The sequence below is a fragment of the Tasmannia lanceolata genome, unplaced genomic scaffold, assembly GCF_043159265.1.
Source record: "Tasmannia lanceolata isolate RefF3 unplaced genomic scaffold, GAP_Taslan_0.1 ptg000006l, whole genome shotgun sequence".
NCBI lineage: Eukaryota > Viridiplantae > Streptophyta > Magnoliopsida > Canellales > Winteraceae > Tasmannia > Tasmannia lanceolata.
In genome coordinates, this window is record NW_027518683.1 from 42,939,672 (window position 1) to 42,962,599 (window position 22,928).

At 42.5% G+C, this 22,928-nt stretch overlaps 3 protein-coding genes across 3 annotated transcripts; 1 reads left to right on the forward strand and 2 right to left on the reverse strand.

Annotated features, from left to right (window-relative positions):
* Positions 1 to 3,179: 3,179 nt before the first annotated feature.
* LOC143880324 (uncharacterized) lies at positions 3,180 to 8,627 on the reverse strand. The gene is made up of 2 exons (XM_077383207.1): positions 8,135 to 8,627; positions 3,180 to 4,799 (listed from the first exon to the last, which is right to left on the reverse strand). The coding sequence occupies exon 2, from the start codon at positions 4,681 to 4,683 to the stop codon at positions 3,481 to 3,483; it is 1,203 nt and encodes a 400-aa protein (XP_077239322.1). The 5' UTR covers positions 4,684 to 4,799; positions 8,135 to 8,627; the 3' UTR covers positions 3,180 to 3,480.
* A 1,759-nt stretch (positions 8,628 to 10,386) lies between these two features.
* On the reverse strand, positions 10,387 to 11,160 carry LOC143879015 (uncharacterized). Its single transcript, XM_077381221.1, has 2 exons — positions 10,885 to 11,160; positions 10,387 to 10,770 (listed from the first exon to the last, which is right to left on the reverse strand). Exons 1-2 carry the CDS (start codon positions 11,158 to 11,160, stop codon positions 10,387 to 10,389), a joined length of 660 nt encoding a protein of 219 aa, XP_077237336.1.
* A 9,338-nt stretch (positions 11,161 to 20,498) lies between these two features.
* LOC143879016 (uncharacterized) lies at positions 20,499 to 21,218 on the forward strand. The gene has a single exon (XM_077381222.1). It carries the CDS (start codon positions 20,499 to 20,501, stop codon positions 21,216 to 21,218), a length of 720 nt encoding a protein of 239 aa, XP_077237337.1.
* The last annotated feature ends 1,710 nt before the right edge of the window (positions 21,219 to 22,928 follow it).

Genomic DNA, 22,928 nt, shown 5'->3' on the forward strand with positions numbered 1-22,928 from the left:
TGAATTTGACGTAAGATTGGATTTGTTTGAATCGGGGATTGGATTTGATGAATTTTTTTTATTTTTGAGAAATGAGGTACCGTCCGCAAACGGGCTCAAGGAAAAGACGAGACCATTCACAAATGGCCTCGAGAAAAGAGGCACCGTTCACAAACGGGCTCAAAGAATTTAGAGGTTTTCATGAATTTGAATTCGACGTAGAATTGGATTTTTTTTTTAATTAAGGATTTGGATTTGATAAATTTTTTTTATTTTTGGAAAATGAGGTACCGTCCGCAAACGGGCTCAAGGAGAAGATGAGACCATTCACAAATGGCCTCGAGAAAAGAGGCACCGTTCACAAACGGGCTCAAAGAGGACATGAGACCATTCACAAATGGACTCAGAGAATGAGAAACCTGTTCACAAACGGGTTCAGGGAGAAGACGAGACCATTCACAAATGGACTCGAGAAATGAGGCACCTTTCACAAAAGGGCTCAAAGAGGACATGAGATTTTTCATGAACTTGAATTTGACGTAAGATTGGATTTGTTTGAATCAGGGATTGGATTTGATGAATTTTTATTTTTGGGAAATGAGGTACCGTCAGCAAACGGGCTCAAGGAGAAGACGAGACCATTCACAAATGGCCTCGAGAAAAGAGGCACCGTTCACAAACGGGCTCGAAGAATTTAGAGGTTTTCATGAATTTGAATTTGACGTAGAATTGGATTTGATGAATTTTGGATTTTTTTTTTTTTTTTTTTTTTGAACTCAATGAAATCGGGGACATTATAGATCGCGCCCAGTAAAGACAGTGGAAACCAAGACTTTGACGAATGATGAGACGACCAACCTTATGAACGAAGAACCATTAGTAACAAGAATGGATTAGGAACACTTTTATGAAACTTCAACAAGATTTTTCTCAATGAGACTGTTGGTCTTGTCTTCTGGGGATTTTGATAACTGAAACCTTGAACAAGACAGTTGAGATTGGTAATTTAGAACAATGGCTCTCTTGGATATAATCATGGAAAAGTGGGATTTGCCTCTTGACAGGTGTTTAGATAAACATTTCTTGACCAGGATAGTATTTAACAACTGGAAGGAGATTCCGAATTTTAATGGTTCATCTTTCTGAGAAATTGGCTCAACCACCATTGCATCTGGGGCTCTTCCAAGCTTAAGGTGCCTTCCTGGGGTATGATCTTTTTACGAAAGTTGGGCTTTCTGATGTTTCTACTTCTGAACTCTTCTGAGTTGATCTTCTTTGAAATGTAGCTGTTTGACTAGATTCTCGAACTCCTTCATACGATCGCAGGGAGCTGACGAGGCTGGGCCTTCTTCACCGAGACAGTTGCATCATTTGGACACCAGGACGACGATTGACTCTTTCTAAAGAGAAAACTTAGATAAAATGCACTACTCAAAAGATTGAGCAGCTCTGAAGGAGTGAACATAGAATGACAAAGATTGACTGACTACACTGACAGACACAGTAATACTTCTGACTTAGTTAATATTTTATTTGGTAAGTCTATCCTTTCAAGGAATGTTTTTTTTCAATTGGTGCACATGGGACTTCTTCCTTGAAACAGTAATGCCTCAAGGATTTAATTACGCCCCTTAAGATTGCTTAGCTTCAATGCCCCCAGTTTTGAGGATATCACTTGAATTTGCTTGAATTTCAGTTGATCTTCAGTCTTGATACCGGCTGTAGCCTTCTTATACTGATTCTCTTATCGTGACCAAGTTACCTCTTCAGGGTTTTTAACTTGGCGGACCGCGCTAGCCTTAACTTTTGCCTGAACCACCTTTCTAGGTTTTCGATCCAGCAGGCTATCCCCTTAGCTTTTGCCTAAGCCGCCCTTTCGGGTTTTCAACTTAGCAGGGAAATGATCTTAAATTTTGCCTAGACCGCCCTTTCAGGTTTTCAGTCTAGCAGATCTTCAAACTCCGTTCTTTTTTTTCTTTTTGTGTTTCGGGACCTAGATCATTAAATCTGAACACCGGAGGGACTTTATAGGTAGGATAGGGCTTTACAAAGAATGGCTTAAGGCTCAACAAAGATTTCGACCAAACCTGTGAACAGGTTGCCTCCATATCCCCATGTAGGAATTAGGACGTGTGTAGTTCAGGGCAAATGCCCCTAGTTTGAAAATAAATTGTTTGAAGGTTAATTGATTTTTCTTTTTTCTTTTCTTTCTGGAATAATTGGTTTCTCTTCTTTTGGAACTTGTCCTTCTTTTTTTTTCTTTTTTTTTTGAATCGACCGAACTCGGTTTAACCGAGCTGCCTACGTACCCCAGTGTAGGGATCAGGTCTTGCGTAGTTCGGGGCGAATGCCCCTAGTTTGATGGGTTTTCAAGAAAATTTTATATAGGCTCGAAGGGTTTGCAAACCAGTATTCTTTTGACGTTGGGTTCTGATTTTGGGATTTATTCAGCCAAAGGAGGCCTTCCGATGTTCAGATTGGGAATCGATCTAGGTTACTAGAGTCCCTCTGGTGCTGATTATTATTTTATTTTTATTTTTTATTTTTTTATTTTTTTTCTTCTTTTTTTTTTATGGAGTTTGACGGCATTTCCAGGTAAGAGATAATATATCTTCTTCTTTCAAGATTCTAATACGCGCCTTCGACTTTCATAGAGCAAAACTTGTTCTTCGACATCCTCCATCTATGGATTTGTAACTCTTGATATCTGATGATCACTTTTCAATGCTTGCTCTTGAACTTCTTATCTCGAATTTGATGGCTTCATGTTATGAATTTGAGAACCAAGGTCATCGATTGGAAATATGAAAGTTGTTTCTACTCCATGCCCCTTGCATAGCATATGATATTCACTTCATTCTTTCTTGAACCTTCTATCTGGGTCTTTCTCTTGGCATTAATGGTAACGCTTACCGGACCATCTTTTTATCCTCAAAATGGGTTTACCAATTCTTCACACTCTTCAGAGGGTAATGTATTTTCAATCGGCATTTACTGGATCAAGGTTTTAGTGCCAGTGTTTACCACTTCAATTTCATCTTTGAAAGGCTGAGATTGGCGCTCCTCCTCTTGTTCAAGTAATTGCTGTGACTCAAGTGGAGTTTCGTCAATTTTGTCCTCATTTGAGGAGGGAGTCTTACTTTAAGATCAGAAGCATACTTAAGAAACAGACACAAGTGAACTATTGAAACTTGAAATTTTATTTAAAGGAAAGGTTGTTACATCTGACGACCTATCCTGAACATGCTCAGGATTCACAACTCTGAATAAAGAGAAAAGCAAACGATAACTTGCCTGGACTAGGCATTAACCTTGAACTGTAAAACCGGACTCAACAATTGCACTGACCATGATGACTGACTCAACATAAAATAGTAAACGACTAAAACTTTAACTGCCGCAACTGTCTAGCTCCGGAGGCTCGGCGAAAGCTGGCTCATAAGTGGTACTTTCAACTTCTGATTCTTTTCATGGCAACCGGGCCTGTGCTTCTTTGAACCCTCAGTTATCTAAGCATTGCGATCGGCTGGCGGCAGTACTGCATGATTCGGGTAGGCTAATTTTTTTTTCATCAATCAACTTTTGGATCCTGAATTTTAAGGCAATGCAATTATCAGTAAGGTGGCCAGGGCCTCTATGGTATTCACAATACTGGTCCATTCTCCAATTTGCTGGTAAAGGATTAGGAGGAGCCCTAATGCCGGGTAGGGTAATGTGACCTGAAGCTAACCCTTGCTGCAAAATGACTGATGGTGGAAATGGGAGAGGGGTAAATTCCTTCTTGAGCGCTTGCTTAGGTGTTGCCGTTAACTGATTGTATTTGAATACCATAGGGTTTTGTAACTCCTTGATTTTTTTCGAAGTAAAATTGCCTCTGTTATAAACCCCATGTATTGTGGCCACTTTGATTTCCTGACCTATGGAGACCGGGCTCATCACTATACATTGCTGGTCGTGATTATCGTGAGACTTTCTCTTCATTTGCTCAAACCACGGTTTGTGGTCATCAGGAAAGGATGAAGCTTCGCCGCTTGACAAAAGATTTTGAGGGTCGAGGAGCCCCATGTCTATAAGGTCTTGAATATCATATTTCAAGCTGAGGCATTTATCAGTTGCATGACCATGACGTAAATGATAATCACAAAATTCTTTCATTTGGAAGGTCCCAGGACTGGGAAGAGGATTAGGAACAGGCTCTGATTCCAATAGTGTTATCATTCTTTCCTTGAGCAACCATTTCAAAGCATCAGGTCGCGAGATCGGCAAGTCAGTGAATTCTCTTTTAGTAGTCTCAGATGGTGGCTCTTGGTCATATTCAAGAATTAAGGGCCCAATAAAATCCTGCTGGTGCTGAGAGATAGAGTTTCTGGTAACAATACCTTGGACTTTGGTATTTTTGTCAGCGAAATGCTTCGAACTTTGGGACTGACAATACCAGGTTTGCATTTGTTGCTTCATCTGATGAACTTCTTCTGTTAGCGCAGCCATTTGTCTAGAGAGATTCACAATTAGTTCTTCCAAACCCATAACCATGGAGAGGCTCGGATTTTTGCCCTTAGAGACAACAGTGGTTGGACCAAATTTCTCAGTAAGTTGAGCTTTGATGAATTGATTTTCTTCCTTCAATTCCTTCATCAGTTGGACGAGCTGGGCCAGGGTTTCTGTGACATGAAAGAGCTGAAAATTTTCCATAGAATCGGCCATCGGTAGGAAAAAGTGGATAGAGAGACTTCCAAAGAAAATGGGGAATTAGCTTTTTCACTGGCCACGAATAGATTCAAACCCAAGAAGCTTTCCTGGATTTTCAGCAGTGAGCAATCCTGACATAGGAACAATAAACACGAGATGCGAGCTTGAAATTCAGGGAATTTCTCCTTTCTATGATTGACATGATAATTATGATACGACTAGATAAGGAACGAGAGGTAAAATGATGGTTCCTTAAAACAAATACACACAGCAATGATGACATGACAGCACGCGGGGAATGCCCCTCGTTCAAGGATTATGAGAGTAAACTCTGAAGGATTCAGCAGAAATATTCTTGAAAAAGGTATCCCCTAGAGGAGGAAGAGACCAAGGGTACAGGCAAGATTGGATCATCAAGATTGCATGATCAAATGATTGAGACACAATTTCCGCCAATGAAGACACAATCGAATCCCACAAGAGACGAATGATAGACACATGATCAAAATGTGAGATTGCATAGGATTACTTTCAACGGGTAGATCAAGAATAACTAATCCTATGAGATCTTTGGAAATGATGGGATTTATATCCTAACCCCAAAGGAAAAGTTTTTAGTCTTCGCACATTTTAACAGTGTTACCTGAAGGCATCAACCCTAATCCTAATCTAGCGGAGTGGAGAGAGGATCTCGACTCATGACTTTGTTTGTGTACCTAGGACCGATCGTAGCCATTGGAAGATGGACTACGGCCTAATCTAGACACAAATGGGTAAGATATCCTAAACTAGGCTCACACATGTGGTGCACATGTGTTCGTATACTGCATGCATGTGTGGGTTAATCTAGGGGTAAGGCCAAGAGTCCCCTTAGCGCGAATCCATGTTCGATATACTGTACCAGTGTCCGGCGTATCAGTACGTGAACAAGAGATCCGTTTACGCACCATAAAGGTACTAGGCTAAGGGTGGAATGCTTCTCTAGCACAGAGGCACCAGGTGATGAAATCCCAGTCAACCATGCTAGATAACACTCCGGGTTCCTAAAATAGGACGTGTGTGCATGTGAAATGCAAGGGTTTAGATGCAAGTGATGTAAGTGTGTGCAATAAGTTCGCGCAATCTATGATGCCTTCAGGTTTTGTTAAATTAAGTTCGAGTAAAATATGATGAGAAAATAAAACGAGACAAACTAATCTAACAAGTATAGAGTTTTTATGAGCCAGTTAAATTAAATTCAAATGAATTATCTTTTGAAATTTTAATGAAGTTAGGTGGTCCCCAGCAGAGTCGCCAAACTGTGGTACCCGATCCCGCGAGAGGGGTGGGGCGCGAGCCGCCGCGCTCTCTCTCTTGGTCTCTCGTATCCACGCGATTGGCGTGTGCATTTTAATATTGATTTGAATTCATCTTTCCTGTGAACTTGGGATCACTAAGGCAATCTGAATTCCACACGAAAGAGACTGACAGAGTCGCCACCTAGATATGGGATCTAGGACCCATAATTAACCAGAAATCTAGACTCGCTACCTGGTTACGAGAATGGAAGGTATGGGGAGTTATCCACCACATGCACCATTCCTGCCCGATAATCGGTCTTCGATTCCAAAAGCTAACTCTTTTAAATTTATTTTAAATGGCTCATTCAAATCTATGTTAATGTGCGAACTAAGTGATATGCATCCTATGATCTAATTTCAATGTGAATCCTAGATGTGTATCTTGATTTATTAATTTGTCTGGATTCATTCTAAGTGAAAGTTCTCCTAGAATTCTAATTTCATGGAAAGCCCTAAATGATTTGATTAAGCATTTACAAGAAAATTAATATCCAAAACACCACAATTTGTTGTGGTGCCGACTCGCGGGTGGTATGCCGTCAGACATCCAAGCTGCCTACGTACCCAAGCCTCACTGGGATCAGAGTCGACGTAGTTCGGTGCATTTAAGCTAAGCTACATATGCCTAACTCAACTAGGACACCGATCTAGACGGGATTGACTGTTTCAACAGTTTTAAGAGAAGTTATTTAATTCAAGTTGAGGATTTTATTATCTTAGGATTTCATCGAAGATGCTATATGATCATATCTAAATGCAAGTTGTCCCTTAGACTAATGCAGGTTAGCCTACATCCTAGTTTACTAGGCTTGTCCTAGGGAAAAACTGGATGACTAGTGTAACTTGACCTATGGCACGGTTGCTATACATAGCAAGCGTCCGTGATGAGGCTGGACTCCTAACTCTAGGACTCCCTAAAACTTAGGACACAACACGACACGACACCATTGTTCCTAAATTGGGCTCTAAGGGTTCTTACGACGGAAACCATAATCCAATGGTTCCGAGAGACACGAGATGAATCGAGATGATGAATAGTGTGAGGGAATGGGAAAGATAGAGAAAGGTGCGACTGAACTTGGGAGTGCCAAATTGCCTACGTACCCCGTGATGGGGATCAAGCCACACGTAGTTCCACTGGCGAGGTTGCTTGGATTTTGGAAGACAGAATTGGTATTTGTATCTGGAATCGGGTTTGCATTTGAGCATTGGACTTGAGATTCAGAAACATTGATCTAGCAATGGGATTTTGGAATTGGGAATTTGCATCAAAGAATTGAGCATATAGGAATCATCAAGGGTTTGAATTTTCGGAATTCAAAGTGGGCGGGCTTATGAGATTCGGCCAAATGGATTCAGACATGCGACTCGGATTGTGTTGGGATATTACTTGGTTGGATTGGGTTAATGGTTAGGGTCAAGTGAGTCGGGTCTAAGTTAGGAGCAAACCCGAGACTAGCCATGGTCTAACTAGGAGGAAGCAGGGTACAAACCAGGGTGCGGACCAGGGTGCACCAGGGTGCGAACCAGCAGGGAACCAGGGTGCGAACCAGCAGGGGAACCAGGGTGCAACCAGCAGGGAACCTGGGTGCAACCAGCAGCGAACCTGGGTGCGAACCAGCAGGGAACCAGGGTGCGAACCAGCAGGGGAACCAGGGTGCAACCAGGAGGGAACCTGGGTGCAACCAGCAGCGAACCTGGGTGCAACCAGGGTCTAACCAGAGTGCGAACCAGCAGGGAACCAGGGTGCGAACCAATATCGAACCAGGGTGCGAACCAGTAGGGAACCAGGGTGCAACCAGCAGGGAACCAGGGTGCGAACCAATATCGAACCAGGGTGCGAACCAGTAGGGAACCAGGGTGCAACCAGCAGGGAACCAGGGTGCAACCAGTAGGGAACCAGGGTGCAACCAGCAGGGGAACCAGGGTGCGAATCAGTAGGGAACCAGGGTGCAACCAGCATCGAACCTGGGTGCAACCAGCAGCGAACCTGGGTGCAACCAGGGTCTAACCAGAGGCTAACCAGGGGGAAAACGGACCCTACATGCTTCCTAACATGGTTTTTCTTTTAAAGTAAAAGATATGCATGAAAACAGACCCTACATAGAATTGAAATAAATGCCTACCTCTTTGGAAACCCACTTTGTGTTTGATTTTTCTTTGATGTTAATTCCTTGAAGATGATTCCTTGCTTGATAATGACTGCTTTTGATATATATCACCCAACGTATAAAATCACCCGATCCGGCAAGGATGGCCGAACCCTTGAAGAGATGAGGGAGAGGGATGAATTTTCTAAGAGAGGGGTTCTTTTTTCTTCTCCTCTTGGATGGTGGGATGAGAGGGTATTTATAGGAGAATGGGATAGGAGGTTAGGTGAGGTTAGGTGGTTTTGGATGGTTAGGATGAGAGGATGAGGTTAGGTAAGGTTAGGTGGGGTTAGGTAAGGTTAGGTGAGGTTAGGTGAGGTTAGGTGAGGTTTGGATGGTTAGGATGAGAGGAGAGGTTAGGTGAGGTTAGGTGAGGTTTGGATGGTTAGGATGAGAGGAGAGGTTAGGTGGTTTTGGATGGTTAGACCCAGGTCAAGATCTGCCATTGATCTAACGATTTACGGAAATCGGGTCTCGGAATGGAATCAGGGTCCGGGCTATGAAGTGACCCTAGCTTATTTTGTCCCGATTGATGATCCGTAAAGTCAGATCAAGATATTAATGACCTAAAACATATAAATCAATGATAGAGGGGGTTCTCACATGGATTTAACACACTAATTTATTTGTTGATTAAAACAAAACAAAATGGGGTGTCTACAGGGTCACATCTTTTAAATAAATAGACTCTCTACTGAGCCTCTTGGGGCATCGGTTTTTTGGTCATATCTTTTTAGTAGATGGACGCTCTACCGAGCCTCTTGAGGCATCGGTTTATGGGTCACATCTTTTAAGTAGATAGACTCTCTACTGAGCCTCTTGGGGCATCGGCTTTTGGGTCATATCTTTTTAGTAGATGGACGCTCTACCGAGCCTCTTGGGGCATCGGTTTATGGGTCACATCTTTTCAGTAGATAGACTCTCTACCGAACCTCTTGGTGCATCGGTTTTTTGTTCATATCTTTTTAGTAGATGGACGCTCTACCGAGCCTCTTGGGGCATCGGTTTATGGGTCACATCTTTTCAGTAGATAGACTCTCTACCGAGCCTCTCGGGGCATCAGTTTTTGGGTCATATCTTTTTAGTAGATGGACGCTCTACCGAGCCTCTTGAGGCATCGGTTTATGGGTCACATCTATTGTCCTTCGTTCGTAGCTTGTTTGGTTTGGAGATTTATTAATGCTGGGGAGAATCGCTCTTGCGGATGGATGATCGAAAAGGAGATTTCATTATTTGGAGGGAACAATTACATGTCTGCAATATCACAAAGACAAAAAACAAACACGTAGATTTATTGGAAACAAGAAAAATGAAAATGAACTACATTCTTGCCTACTGGTAGAATTTCTTCAGGTTTGAAATGTGCCAAGTGCTGGGAATGGGGTGCCTTCTAAGTCTTCCAATTGATACGATTTTGGCTGGAGAGTGCGAGATGCGCGGTAGGGTCTCTCCCAAGTGGGAGCCAATTTCCCGAGTTGCGAGGGTCAGAGATTTCGGATCGACGTAGTACTAAGTCGCCTATTCTTACTGCTTTTTCCTTCACCCTAGAGTTGTAGTATTGGGCGAGTCTCTGTTGATATGCGGCCATCCTGACTCGGGCCTTTTCTCTAATTTCTTCTACAAGGTCAAGGCTGCTCCTTAGGTGTTTGGGATTGGCCTTCTCATTGTATGCTTCAAGCCTCGGAGAGTGGGCTCCAATCTCAACGGGTATGACCGCGTCTACCCCAAAGGCGAGGCTAAATGGTGATTCTCCCATTGCGCTCCTGGGGGTGGTTCTATAGGCCCAGAGGAGATTTGGCAGTTCTTCTGCCCATAAGCCCCAGGCGTTCTCTGCGCGTTTCTTCAACCCCTGTAAGAGTGTCTGATTGGTTACTTCAACCTGTCCGTTGGCTTGTGGATGGCCGACCAAAGTGAATCGTTGCTCGATACCGAGTTTTCCACAGAAGTCCTTGAACTACCTGCTCGCAAATTGGCTCCCGTTGTCAGTTACAAGGACCCGCGGAATTCCGAACCTACAGATAATATCATGGTAGAAGAAGTTTTCCGTTTCTTTGGAAGTGACCTTTTTCACCGCTTTAGCCTAGACCCATTTGGTGAAATAGTCGTTAGCGACATACATCATTCAGTGCCCCTTGGTCGAGTTGGGAAAAGGTCGGGACAGGATTGGGGATGGGTTTGTAGGGAACTGCAGGGAGACGAGGTACGATAGCGAACTTCTGGCACTGCTCTCATTTTCTGACAAAATCTGATGCGTCTTGTTGGAGAGTCGGCCAGAAGAAACCTCGGCGGAGGATCTTGTGAGCTAACATATTTCCGCCTGAGTCATCACCACAGATTCCTTTGTGAACCTCTCTCATGGCGAGTTCCGCAGCCGAGGGTCGGAGACATTTCAATAGTGGCCATGAAAAGGACCGTTTGTACAACGCATGTCCATCAAAAATGTAATGAGCGGCCTTGGCAATCAAGCATCGAGCTTCCTTTCTATCCGAGGGCAAGACACCGTCTTTCAAGTATTGTGCTATAGGATCCATCCAACTAGGTTCCGCATTGAGTTGTAGGATTTCTTCTCTTTCAACGCTAGGGTTGGGGAAGGATCTCAGTGCAGATGTTTCCTGGTTCAAACATTCCAGATGAGGCCGTCTTGGAGAGAGCATCATGCGGATATTCAAGGTTCGAGGAACCTGCACTGTCTAAAATTCTTCGAAGGTGGAGATTTCCTTTCTTACCTTTTCTAGGTATTTGATCATCCATTCCTCTTTAGCATCGCTGAAGCCATTAACCTGGCTCACCACTAATTGCGAATCATTGTGAACTCTGACCCGATTGGCTCGTAATTCGGTGGCGAGAGCTATTCCGGTGATCAAAGCTTCGTATTCCGCCTCGTTGTTGGACGCTTTAAAATTCAGTCGCAGGGCGTACTCAGCGATGAAGTTATCTGGCCCTGTTATGACTAAGCCAGCACCACTACCCTCAGAGTTGGAGGAGCCATCAAGGTATAACATCCACAGCGGATCTTGGCCCACAAGCAAAATCGAGAGAGAAGTTGTCGAAGCAAGAAGCTATTGCTTCAAGAATGTTAGAGGCGGTGGGAAGGAGAAGTGAGTCGGTTAAGTTGGTGCTTGAAGCATTGCTCTCAAGGCATCTAGTTTGGAATGCTTTGACAGCTGCCCCCAACCCCTATTTAAGTAGATAAACATTAAAGGGTTTTTATAAGTTAATGGGCTCCAGCCCATAAGGCCCACTACACTTAGTCCATTATCTATTGGGCTTATATTAGAACATATCCAACACCAGATACCGGCCAGATATTCTTTTACTCGACAGGATGCCCAGGCCTCTAGCCTGGTGGTTTCAAGTATTCTACCCCTTGCATCTTCGCATGCTCATTTTTTATTCTTGGGCTACGCATTATTTTGTTTCATCTTCATATGTCGTTTTGCATGCTCTACCCTCTGTGCCTATGGACTTTGATGTGTGTGTTAGTACACCGGTAGGAACTGAGATGATTGTTGATATGGTCGGTAGATTGTGCTCAATCAGAATTGGCAGCAAGTAGTTGCTAGGAGATTTGATATGGTTAGATCTCAATGATTTTGATGTGATTCTGGGCATGGATTGGATATCCACCCCTTTTACTTCGGTTGATTGTCATAAGAAGGTAGTAATTGTTAGATTTTGATTTTCAAAATCTTAGTTTTGGTCAAAAATAGTGTCTAAGAAAATATTTTCTAAGTGTGTTTTGGAAAAGAAAAACCTTTCTTTTGGAAAAAGTTGCTTTTTACAAGAGAGTGTAGTTTTGTGAAGAAAAAGATAGTCCCACATAGGAAGTGAAGAAAGAAAGAGTTAGGCTTATAAAGCTTTACTCTTTTCTCTTCTTTGTTTAAGTGCACATTGGGTCTGATCTGGACTATTGGGTTGTGTCTATTCAAGTCCAACGTTCCAGAGGCGAATGGGTGTGATCGGAGCCATGGGTTGATGATCAGTTGCGATCTAGCGGTTATTGGGGAGGGCAGAGGTTTTACACAAACCAACGGTTACTCCAGGATTGATCTGAACCCTAGAGTCGCGATTAGACACGATCTAATGGTCAAAATTCAAACCCATTGAAAGGATGCGCAATAGGGTGTTTTCGACATAAAAAGACACTAGAAGCTCTATTTAAAGAGCAGAAAATGCCCAAAACAAACAGAATTTGAAATTCTACATTGGCATACCCAAAACTACTGTTTCCAGAAGAATTTCTCACTCATTACACTCTCTTTAATCCCCTACAAAGTTGTTGTCTTTACTGTTTTAGAAATCTTCTTCAAGTGTTCTGTTTTTCTGCAGAAACAGAATACTTGGGTCTCAAATACTTGATAAATTCAAGGGTGATTCAGACTTGGTTCCATTCGGTGCAAAACGCCATCAATCAGTTTGGAACCGGGTTTCATTGTATCTTGGAGGTGAGTTCGTGGTCCCCCGAGCACACAACTGGTGGGGGCGAATATCGTCTTAAGGAAAGCGTTTACGCGCCTTGAAGCATCTATCTATATTATTCTATTTCCCACCATCTCCACACAAATTTTTTCAATAGTGATCTTTCAAATTCCAGGGGAAGAAGAATTTTCTTTTAAAGGGAGTGATGCAAACTCGACTTTAATGATTTTGTCAGCTATGCAAACCAGTAGACTCCTCAGGCAGGGTTGTGAAGTTTACTTAGCCGCGGTAAGTGGTATAAGTTAGAGAGATCTTCGAATCAAGGATATTCCCATCATTAGGCAGTTCCCTGATGTCTTTCCTTAAAACCACCCAGGTCTTCCACCTGATAGGGAGGTGGAGTTTTCTTTTGATTTAGGGTTCGGTACATCACTCATCTCTAAAGCCCCATATCATAAGAGTTGAAAGGAAAGTTAGTAGAACTTCTTGAGAAGGGCTTTGTGCCACCCAGTGTGTCACCCTGAGGAGCACCTGTGTTATTTGTGAAAAAGAAAGATAGCAGTATGAGATTTTGTATTGATTATAGGGACCTGAACAACGTCACAGTAAAGAATAAGTACCCGCTACCAAGAATAGACGATTTATTTGATCAATTGTAGGGGGCTTGTGTATTTTCAAAAATTGATCTCTCGACAGGTTACCATGATTTGAGAATCAAGTCCGAAGACGTTCCTAAGACTGATTTTTGTACTCAGTACAGACATTTTGAGTTCCTTAACATGTCTTTTTGAATGACAAATGTCCCTGCAGCTTTTATGGACCTTATGAACAGAGTATTTATGCCCTTCATGGATAATTTCGTTGTCGTTTTCATTGACGACATATTGGTGTACTTTAAGAGTCGGTCAGACCACGAACAACATTTGAGGATAGTCCTGGAAACCTTAAGGAAATAGAAGCTCTATTGCAAATTAAAGAAGTGTGAATTGTAGCTGGACACCATTTCCTTCCTAGGTCATATAGTCTCAAAAGAAGAAGTTTCTATGAGCCCAAAGAAGATTGAAGTATTGGTATAATGAGGCAGGCCGAACAGTGTGACCGAGATCATTAGTTTTTTGGGTTTGGTGGGGTATTACTGATGATTCATTGAGAACTTCTCATGTACTGCCACTCCCCTGACATGATTAACACGAAAGGGGGTTCGTTTTGTTCGGACAGATGATTGTGATAGAAGTTTCGAAGATTTGAAGTAAAATTGGTGTCGTTCCCGTTTAATTCATTTTTTATTTGGTAATATTCATCTCCAGATGGTGTAGTTGTCAATTTTACATTGAAACACTCCCGCTTCTAATTACAGATTATTTACAGATTTGTTGCTTAAAGTTTGAATTAGCTTCGTTTCTTTTGTTTTGGATGTGATTCTTTTTCTTTATGGTTCCTTTTACGTGTCTTCACACTTACTTCAACATAGATGATCAAATCTCATCTGAAAAAATTGCAACTTGAACCATGGCAGTCCAAGTTTTATCTACAAACTCCCTCTTCTAATTACAGATTATTTACGGATTTTTTCATGAAGTTTGAATTGGCTTTGATTCCTTTGTTTTTATTGTGCTTCTTTTTCCTAATACATTTTATGGTTCCTTTTTTGTGTCATCACTCTTACCATAATTTTGACCTGGATGATTAAATTTCACGTGAAATAAGGGAGATGATTTTTTCACCCTCACTGTAGGATTATGTGCCCCCTTTTAAAGTGAATTGTGGCAGACTTTAATGCTTTTTGATGTCAAATCAAGTTAAAAGGAGGGTGCATAATCCTAGAGGGTGGGGGGTTGAAAAAATCATCTCCCGTGAAATAATTGCAACTTAGAAGTTAGAACCATGGCAGTTCAAGTTTAATTTACAAACCTTTGTTTTATAATAATAGCCCATTTCCTTCAAAAATGAGGCGGAATAGAAAGCTCTCGATGTGCATGTCATCATTCTAATTTACTCGCTGTAATGAAGCTACTTTTTATAATTGTTTCTACTTTTATCTCATTGTCAGCAATTTCTACGGATGATATGGTAAACACAACTCTCCTTTATAAAGAGGTCGCTTCTCCTACGTTGCGACGCACTTCGTCTCCCTACTCATAGTCATCCGATCGAACATGTGGCTCGTTGAGGAATCTATTTTATGAACATAACAAATTGCAGAGTAGCACTATCCCGCAACATTCAAAGTAACAATGGATTGTTGGGAGGAGAATATACGAGAGATCAAAACGCTTCTCATTTCATTAAGTGCCAGCTACGATCGTATGGCGTCGGCATTCGTCCTAAAGTCAGAGGAGCTTCCATGTCTGAGGAAGAGCGAAAATTTTAATTCATGCAACATGAGCAATGTCGGAAAGGCTTCCATGGAGAAAAAAAGAAGAAACAAAAGAAGAAGCGAAAAGAAGAGAGCGGGAAACATAAAGAAAAAAAAAGAGAAAAAGCCTCAAAAGAAAAGCGTAGATGATTATCAACATCGTCGATTCCGACAAGGTTGTAGGCGAAACTTTTATCGTTTTGCTGCATTTGCTCAATGTCATCGAAAAGATCCTCACCCACGGCCACCCGTTCATCAACGTTTCGACAAAAGAGACACAACAAAGGAGCTTGGATGAACGATGTGATAAGATCGATTTGAAAGGGAAGCTACCTCAACCCCTTGTGAATACATACGGAATGACGACTAATAGCAAGACGAAGAGAATGAGAAAGGGAAAGAGAATGAAAAAGAGATAGAGAAAGAAGACTTTTGGAAAGTGCGCAAAATTTGATTCGTCACCAACTTCCAACGCTTAATCTTCAACCTTGAGGAGAAGGTTGATTTCAAGAGAGGAGGAATGTTACGTATTTTTTAGTATTAGATAAATCAATTATTAGTTTTTTTGGTAGGATCTTTTTAGTTTGGTAGGATAAGGTTTATCTCTGTAAATAAAGCCATTTCAGGCTATCTTGTAGGGCTGTTAGCTATCTTTTAGGAGTTATCTAGAGTTATTTGGTAGTTGTATTCAAGCACTTATCAATAATAGAAAAGGCAGTAGAGATTTTATTCGTGTTCCCCTCTGTCTTGGTACATATTTGGTAGTTGTATTAAAGCACTTATCAATAATAGAAAAGGCAATAGAGATTTTATTCGTGTTCCCCTCTATCTTGGTGCAATCTCCCATACGAGATTCCTCTATTTCTTTCCTCTTGAGCAGTGCCTTGTGAGACATCATAGCTCGAGGACACAAGAAATCCTTCCTCTTGAAGAATCTATTTTATGAACATAACAAAGACGAGGGAGGGTTACAAATGGAAAATGGCATCCTTTTTTTAGGGGAATTTGAGTTCTTCTCCATCCGTGATTTTAGGGCTACAAACAGAGAAAGAAGAAGAGGGTTACGGGGTTAACTTGTCCTCGAGCTATGGTCTCTCATAAGCCACTGCTCAAGAGGAAAGAAATAGAGTAATCTCGTATGGGAGATTGCACCAAGATGAAGGGGAACACGAATAAAATCTCTGCTGCCTTTTCTATTACTGATAAGTGCTTAAATACAACTACCAAATAACTCTAAATTACCTGATACACGTGGTGAGTGGGTCGTTGCGTGTATCCGTAGGGACTAGTTCTACTCCCGAAGGGGGTGCGGACATCCTACGTCATAAAAAAAAAAAAAAAAAACTCTAATTAACTCTTAAAAATAGCTAACAGCCCTACAAGATAGCCTGAAATGGCTTTATTTACAGAGAGAAACCTTATCCTACCAGACTGAAAAGATCCTACCAAATAAAAAAATAACTAATTTATTTAATACTACAAATACGTAACAGTCTCCTTCTTCACACGAGTTTCTTTTACTTTCAATGGCTGATGGAAACCAAAACAGTAGAGGCCAAGAGGTTGTGGAGACGGTCTGCTGAGACAATTTGGAGCAAAGGGCGTTTTGAGAGAGAAAGGGTAAGAGTAATGATCAAGTCGTTCCGTCAAGCGCGGCTAGACAAGGCAGAAATTAGGAAAATTCAGATGGAAGGGTTCCAAATTAAGGTTGTAACTGTAACGACCTCATTTTCATTAAAAAAGAAAATAAATTATTTTAAAAAAAGCTTTTGTTTTATTCTAATGACCTAATTGATAACGCCACCCTAATTAACATATTTTAATGATATTAATAAGTACACCCTATTTTATTAGTGGGCCCTAATGATTAATAACTAAGATATCAAAAGGGATATGCGCATATTAGTAAATAGTAAGTAAAAAATAGAGAGAAAATCTAAACTAATTTTCAAAATTGGGAAAAGATCCCAATCTCCAAATTTTTAGCCACACGCCCAACTCCTAAAGTTGGGACTTGGGAGTTCCACACGGCTTGGGAAGGGCCTACAATTTCCACCAATCTCTTCAAATCTAAATTTTTAGAAATAAATCCCTTGAAATCTTGGATAGAAGCTGAGGTTAGGATGAGATGCTAAAAATAAGGAGTTATAGAATATCTTTTGGAGGGAAAGATATCCCACTTTTGGGGAAACTGTCTCCCCTCTCAAAAATATATATTCTTGCCATCTCCCCTCTCTTTCTTGAGCACGCAGGAGAGAGAGAGAGAGAGAGAGAGAGAGAGGACCTATGAGTTATTTGTTTAAAAATGAGCATTATGAAAGGGCTGGAAAATCATTTTTAATCTTTTTAAGAAGGAAAAAAAGGATTCATAAATATAGGGTTACATATTATATAAAGTAGTTGCAGAAAAAAAATATTCTTAAGCAAAAAGCCTTTTCTATTCGACTTTTTATGGGGTTATGTGAATGTAAATTTTATTCCTATAGGTAGGTGGGTTTGTAAAGTCAAAAACAAGATTACATATAATAAGAATAATATAACTATGAAAGAGGACTTCCATGGAGTGAGATTTTATCGAGTATTGTACGTAGGATTTAGGTTAGGAATAAAACTAACGAATAAGATCTAAGCGGTTGACTTTGTATTATCTTTGTTCCTTCAGGACCACCTCGGTTCTGTTTTTACATATATATATATATATATATATATATTCTGTTGACCTTTTCAAAAAAAAGATCTAAGCGGTTGAGACAAATAATTAAATTAGAAAGAGGATGTAACACTCGAATAAGATTATTGACTTATCTTACCTAACATCGGTTCAGGTCACTTTTCGAAAGAACACCTAGCATAGACATTGCCCTCCAAAATAACACAAGGCAAGTGATGAAGACTGGTATAAGAATGGTGGTATTAATGACCTGCGCAATTATAACTCTCTCCTTATGATATTATAATTATAATTTTTCAATTATTATTATTATTTTGTTGAAAGAAGGAAAAGATTGGTTGTTATTGTTGATGTAAAAAAAGAATCATGTGGTAGATTTTAAAGTAAATAGAAGAATGTTGTGGAATATGGACTAACCATGTTTGGCAGATGAAAATTTCTCCTCATAACATAGAGGGAAGAGGTACGTAGTGTGCATTCATAAGTATGCCATAATTTAGGAATTTGAAAGATATGGGAGGGAGGACTAACGAGATCTCTTAGATCCAACCAAGGGCTGCGAGCCAAAAGCTAACCAAGCCGAGAGCGTACGACACCCGATTAGTGATGCATTTTCAGGTGGGCCCGTACAGGGTGACCTAAAGGAAACCCTATAAGGGATTACACTTTATTAGGAAGTGGAGGATCCATGATGGTCAGTGATTGACGGCCAGGCTAGAAAGCCACCGCCAGGCCAAAAGCCACCGCAAATTGAGAAGAAGGAAAAAGGGGTATTGCCATTTGATCACTGAGGATGAGCGATTACATATGTTGTGTGAATTCATGCATGTTACTTTCCTTACATGGATAATAAATTCTGATTTAATTACATGAAGTGTTTTAAATTATATCATGCAATATTAAGGAAGATTGTTATAATAGCTTGTTATTGCTAGTTACTCTTATTGTACAAGCCTTTTATAGGATCTTGCTCTAATCCTTGTTTTCCCTCCTACATGATTGGTAGGTGAGGAAGAAGGGGCATTCGCAAACAAAGACATATAATTCAATTCATGGGAATGGGGGAAATTGTGCAAATTTTATGGATAGACCCAAGGATCACATCCAAAGCGTTTAAATTTTATTCCAAGAGACTATAGTTTGATTTGAGATTTTAGGATTTAGTGAGTTTAAGTTTTAAGTTTTGAATAATGGTTATGAAATAATTGTTTTGGATATGGTTATTTTTAATTGATTATGAGAATGGGAATTCTTAAATTTTAAATTGGTTTTCCATCGCTTCCGCATATTTATTTCTGTTGGTTTGTGTTATGGAAAAAAAATTATGTAGTATTTTATTAGTTTTTTCCCCGTAGCGACCTGATGCATGGAAATCGTGCCGTTACAAAGGCTTATGATTCTAGCATTTTTTTGATATTTGCCTCTGGACGCAGAGTTAAATAGAGCAAAGATAAAGGATGAATGCAAGCATTTCATGAGAAGAAAATTGCAGAGAAAATGTGGAGTGGTGGCGGTTCCTCTTTGAATTATGAAGAAGGCATGTAAAAGTTGGCAGATCTGTAGTGTGAGTTTGTTACATGGGGGCAATGATGAATTAAATGGGTGAATCGTGGCCATTTGAGTTGATCAACCAAGCTTATTGAGGGCTCTCTTTGCTTCTCATTTCATTCTTATTGAAATATCGGCCGATGAATCGGGAAAAAAGAAAGAGACATGCTATAAAGAAAGCCCCTCGTCATTTATCTATTGATGTCTTGATGATCAATAAAAAGAAGAAAAGCAATGCGAATTAAGTATCAACAACATGAAGAAAATGAATGATTCTCATTTTCTGTAGGAGATGTCCTGATGGGGTATGAAAAACAACAACTAATTACCTGTCGACACGTGGCCCCAGAAGGGCCCACCACAAATCCAGCATCGGCCCAGGGGCAATCCGGTAATTACCTAAGAGTAGGTAACCTAAACCCACAAAAGGGCCGACACCTGTCCTGGGGTAGGTAATCCAACCACCCCAGGTATCCCTCTATAAAAGGCCTCTCAAGGCTCAAAGCAAGGGGTAATAACTTCTAAGCTACCAATCCTAAATTTTTGGCTCTGCACTCCTGCTCATATTGACTTGAGTGTCGAAGGGCCCGTCCGGAGCAACGACTCCGGGTTGGTCTTCTGACCTCGTGTGCTCTTGTGCAGGACTCATCTCCTTCACTTCGGCTCCTCAGGTCCTTCAGCTCAGCTCTTACGTCACTGCCGTATCTGTTACCGATTTTAGGCCTAACAGATTGGCGCCATCCGTGGGACCCCGAACTAAAAGCTGTTCGAATCCCCTATACAAAATGGCAGGACGGAAGAGTGCTCGGGTACCAACTGCACGAACTACCTGAGCTGTAGTACATCGCGGGGTTCGAAGTGACCGGATCGCCTCGCAGATAGTAGCTCCCTCTGCAACAGCAGAGAAGAGCCCGGCTCATTCAGAACACCTCAATCCCACTCCCACTCTGGATCAAGTGCAAGCTCTCTTCCAACAGATGAATGCTCTTGTCGATCAATACCAACATCTGATCCAAGCGCCTCCCTAACATCCCACAGAGGCCCCACGACCTGTACAGGAAAGGTTGAGTGCCCACAGGGGAGAGCCAGCGCGCCCTAGTGGAAACCGGACACCACTCCCCAAGGCGAGCCATCATTCCAGAACCAGGCAGGCCCATACAGAACCTCGCCACCGCCAGAGGTCACGATCTCACTCCACGCAGAATTACCAAGCCAAGGAAGACCGAGCGCCACGGGAAAAATCCCAGCATCATCAAAGGAGTCTGAAAAATCACTCCGGCTCCGCCGCGAGCCCCTCAGTAGAGAAAAATGAGTCGTTGGGCCGAGCAGACCGGAGGGCTGACCCAATGTTACGGAGGATAGAAGAGATAGACCACCGTATAGAAGAGCTGGCAAAGGATCAGGGCCGGCCCACTGTGAAGACGTACTCAAGTAAACCTCTGTTCACTGATAAAGTTATGGACGTGCCAGCACCTAGAGGGTTCAAAATGCTGACGGTTCTGCAATATGATGGAACCACCAACACTGTGGACCACCTGGAGACGTTCAGGACTATGATGCTCCTCCACAGCGCCTCTGATGGATTCCTCTGCAGGGCATTCCCGACCACACTAACCGGTGCAGCCCGGGACTGGTACTCGATGATCAAGCCGAACTCCATTAGCAACTTTGAGGACTTTGGAGACGACCTGGTCCGCCATTTTATGAGCAGCCGGAGGCCGAGAAAAACAACAGCATCCCCGATGGCTTTCCGGCATGAGGATAACGAACCTCTAAAAACATTCGTGAGCCGCTTCAACAGGGAGGCCCTCCAGGTGCCAAACTTAGACCCCTCAGTCGCAGTAAATGCGCTCCTAAAGGGTTCGAAGTCTAATGACTTCCGGCGATCGATAGCTCGCCAAAACCCGCACTCACTGGCGGATCTGATGGCTGGAGCCGAGGAGTACCAAGCCGTGGAGGAGACTCTGGCAGCCTTAGATTCAAACTGGAGGAGGACCTCTGAAGAAAAGAACCCTACCAAGCTGCGTAGGGATATTAAAGCCCCGAGAAGAGAAAGATCCCCGTAGAGGGAAGAGAATTACACCCCCCTCAACACCTCCAGGAGAAGCATACTGGCCGCAATCGAGGGAGAAGAATTCGTAAGATGGCCAACCAAGATGATCTCAAAAGAAAATAAGAGAGACAAGTCGAAGTATTGTAGGTTCCATAGAGACCACGAGCACGACACAGATGAATGCTGGCAACTCAAGGAAGAAATCGAGCTGCTGATTAATCGGGGGTACCTAAAAAGGTGTGTTAAAAGTAATGGCGACGGAAAAGAGCGCAGGGGGAGAAGCCCTCATGGCCAAAGCCCTCGACGACCCCCACCCTTTCTTGTGCGGAACCAATCTCCCCCGTCATCCAGTCCACAACCGGAGATACACCGATCCCAGCCCAAGGGGGTCATCAACACAATTATGAGCGGACCAGCTACCGAGGGTACATCATCTGCTGCTTGAAAAGCCTACGCAAGCCGAGTCAATGTAGTGCACACGTGTAGCAAAAAGATGAAGACGGAGAACGAAATCGCCTTTTCAGATGCAGATCTCGACAACTTGATACTACCTCACGACGACGCACTGGTCATAAACATGCTCGTCGTAAATTGGGAGCTGAAGAAAATCCTTGTCGACAACGGAAGTTCAGCCGATATCCTATACTATCATGCTTTAAGCAAATGATGATAGGAGATGACCGGTTGAGGCCAGCAAACTCCGACCTGATCAGTTTCTCGGGAGAGATCGTGAAAGTAGAAGGGCAGATTAAACTCCTAGTCCTCGTCGGGGAGCCGCCCTGTCAAGCCTTCGTGATGGTCAACTTCTTGGTAGTGAGGGCCACCTCGGTCTACAACGCTATCTTGGGACGACCCGGCCAGAACCTCATCAGCACCGTAGCCTCAGCATATCACCAGAAGATGAAGTTTATAACACCAAACGGCGTGGGTGAGGTCAGAGGAGATCAACCACAGTCCAGGGAGTGTTATGCCATGGCACTCAAAGGCAAAAATACATCGGAATCGTTGCCGATTGAGCTACTTGATCTGAGAGACGAAGCACAGGTGACTGAACCCGCCGAAGACCTCAGAAAATACTATCAATTGCCTGCCGCCCGACAGAAAAGCGGATGCCATTGTAGTTACGCTTGTGTGGATAATGAAAAAAAGGCTACTGCTTCTTTGTAAAGTTCCGAGTTCCTCAGATCATGCCGCTGCTTGGTTCGCCCCGGCTCGTCTCCACAAAGACCGGGAGCGCACTCCTGGCTGGGAACGGGCCCGCGCAGAAAAACCGAACCTGCTCGGAAACCCAGTTCACTAAAACTTGGGTATTCGCTGCTTGGTTCTCCCCGGCTTGTCTCCACAAAGACCAAGAGCGCACTCCTGATCAGGAACGGGCCCGCGCAGAAAAACCAAACCATCTCAGAAATCCAGTTCACTAAAACTTGGGTACTCACTGTTTGGTTCGCCCCGACTCGTCTCCACAAAGACCGGGAGCGCACTCCTAGTCAGGAACAGGCCCGAGCAGAAAACCAAACCATCTCAGAAACCCAGTTCACTAAAACTTGGGTACTCGCTGGTTGGTTCGCCCCGGCTCGTCTCCACAAAGACCGGGAGCGCACTCCTGGTCAGGAACGGGCCCGTGCAGAAAAATCAAACCATCTCAGAAACCCAGTTCACTAAAACTTGGGTAATCTCTGCTTGGTTCGCCCCGGCTCATCTCCACAAAGACCGGGAGCGCACT

What these genes read in the sequence shown, in the direction of transcription:
- LOC143880324 (XM_077383207.1), bottom strand. Translation starts at nt 4,683, where the DNA reads ATGGCCGATTCTATGGAAAATTTTCAGCTCTTTCATGTCACAGAAACC.
- LOC143879016 (XM_077381222.1), top strand. Translation starts at nt 20,499, where the DNA reads ATGTTACGGAGGATAGAAGAGATAGACCACCGTATAGAAGAGCTGGCA.
- LOC143879015 (XM_077381221.1), bottom strand. Translation starts at nt 11,160, where the DNA reads ATGTTATACCTTGATGGCTCCTCCAACTCTGAGGGTAGTGGTGCTGGC. An exon ending in TGATCAAATACCTAGAAAAG is followed by an intron (nt 10,771 to 10,884) that starts GTAAGAAAGGAA and finishes TGTTTGAACCAG; the next exon opens with GAAACATCTGCACTGAGATC.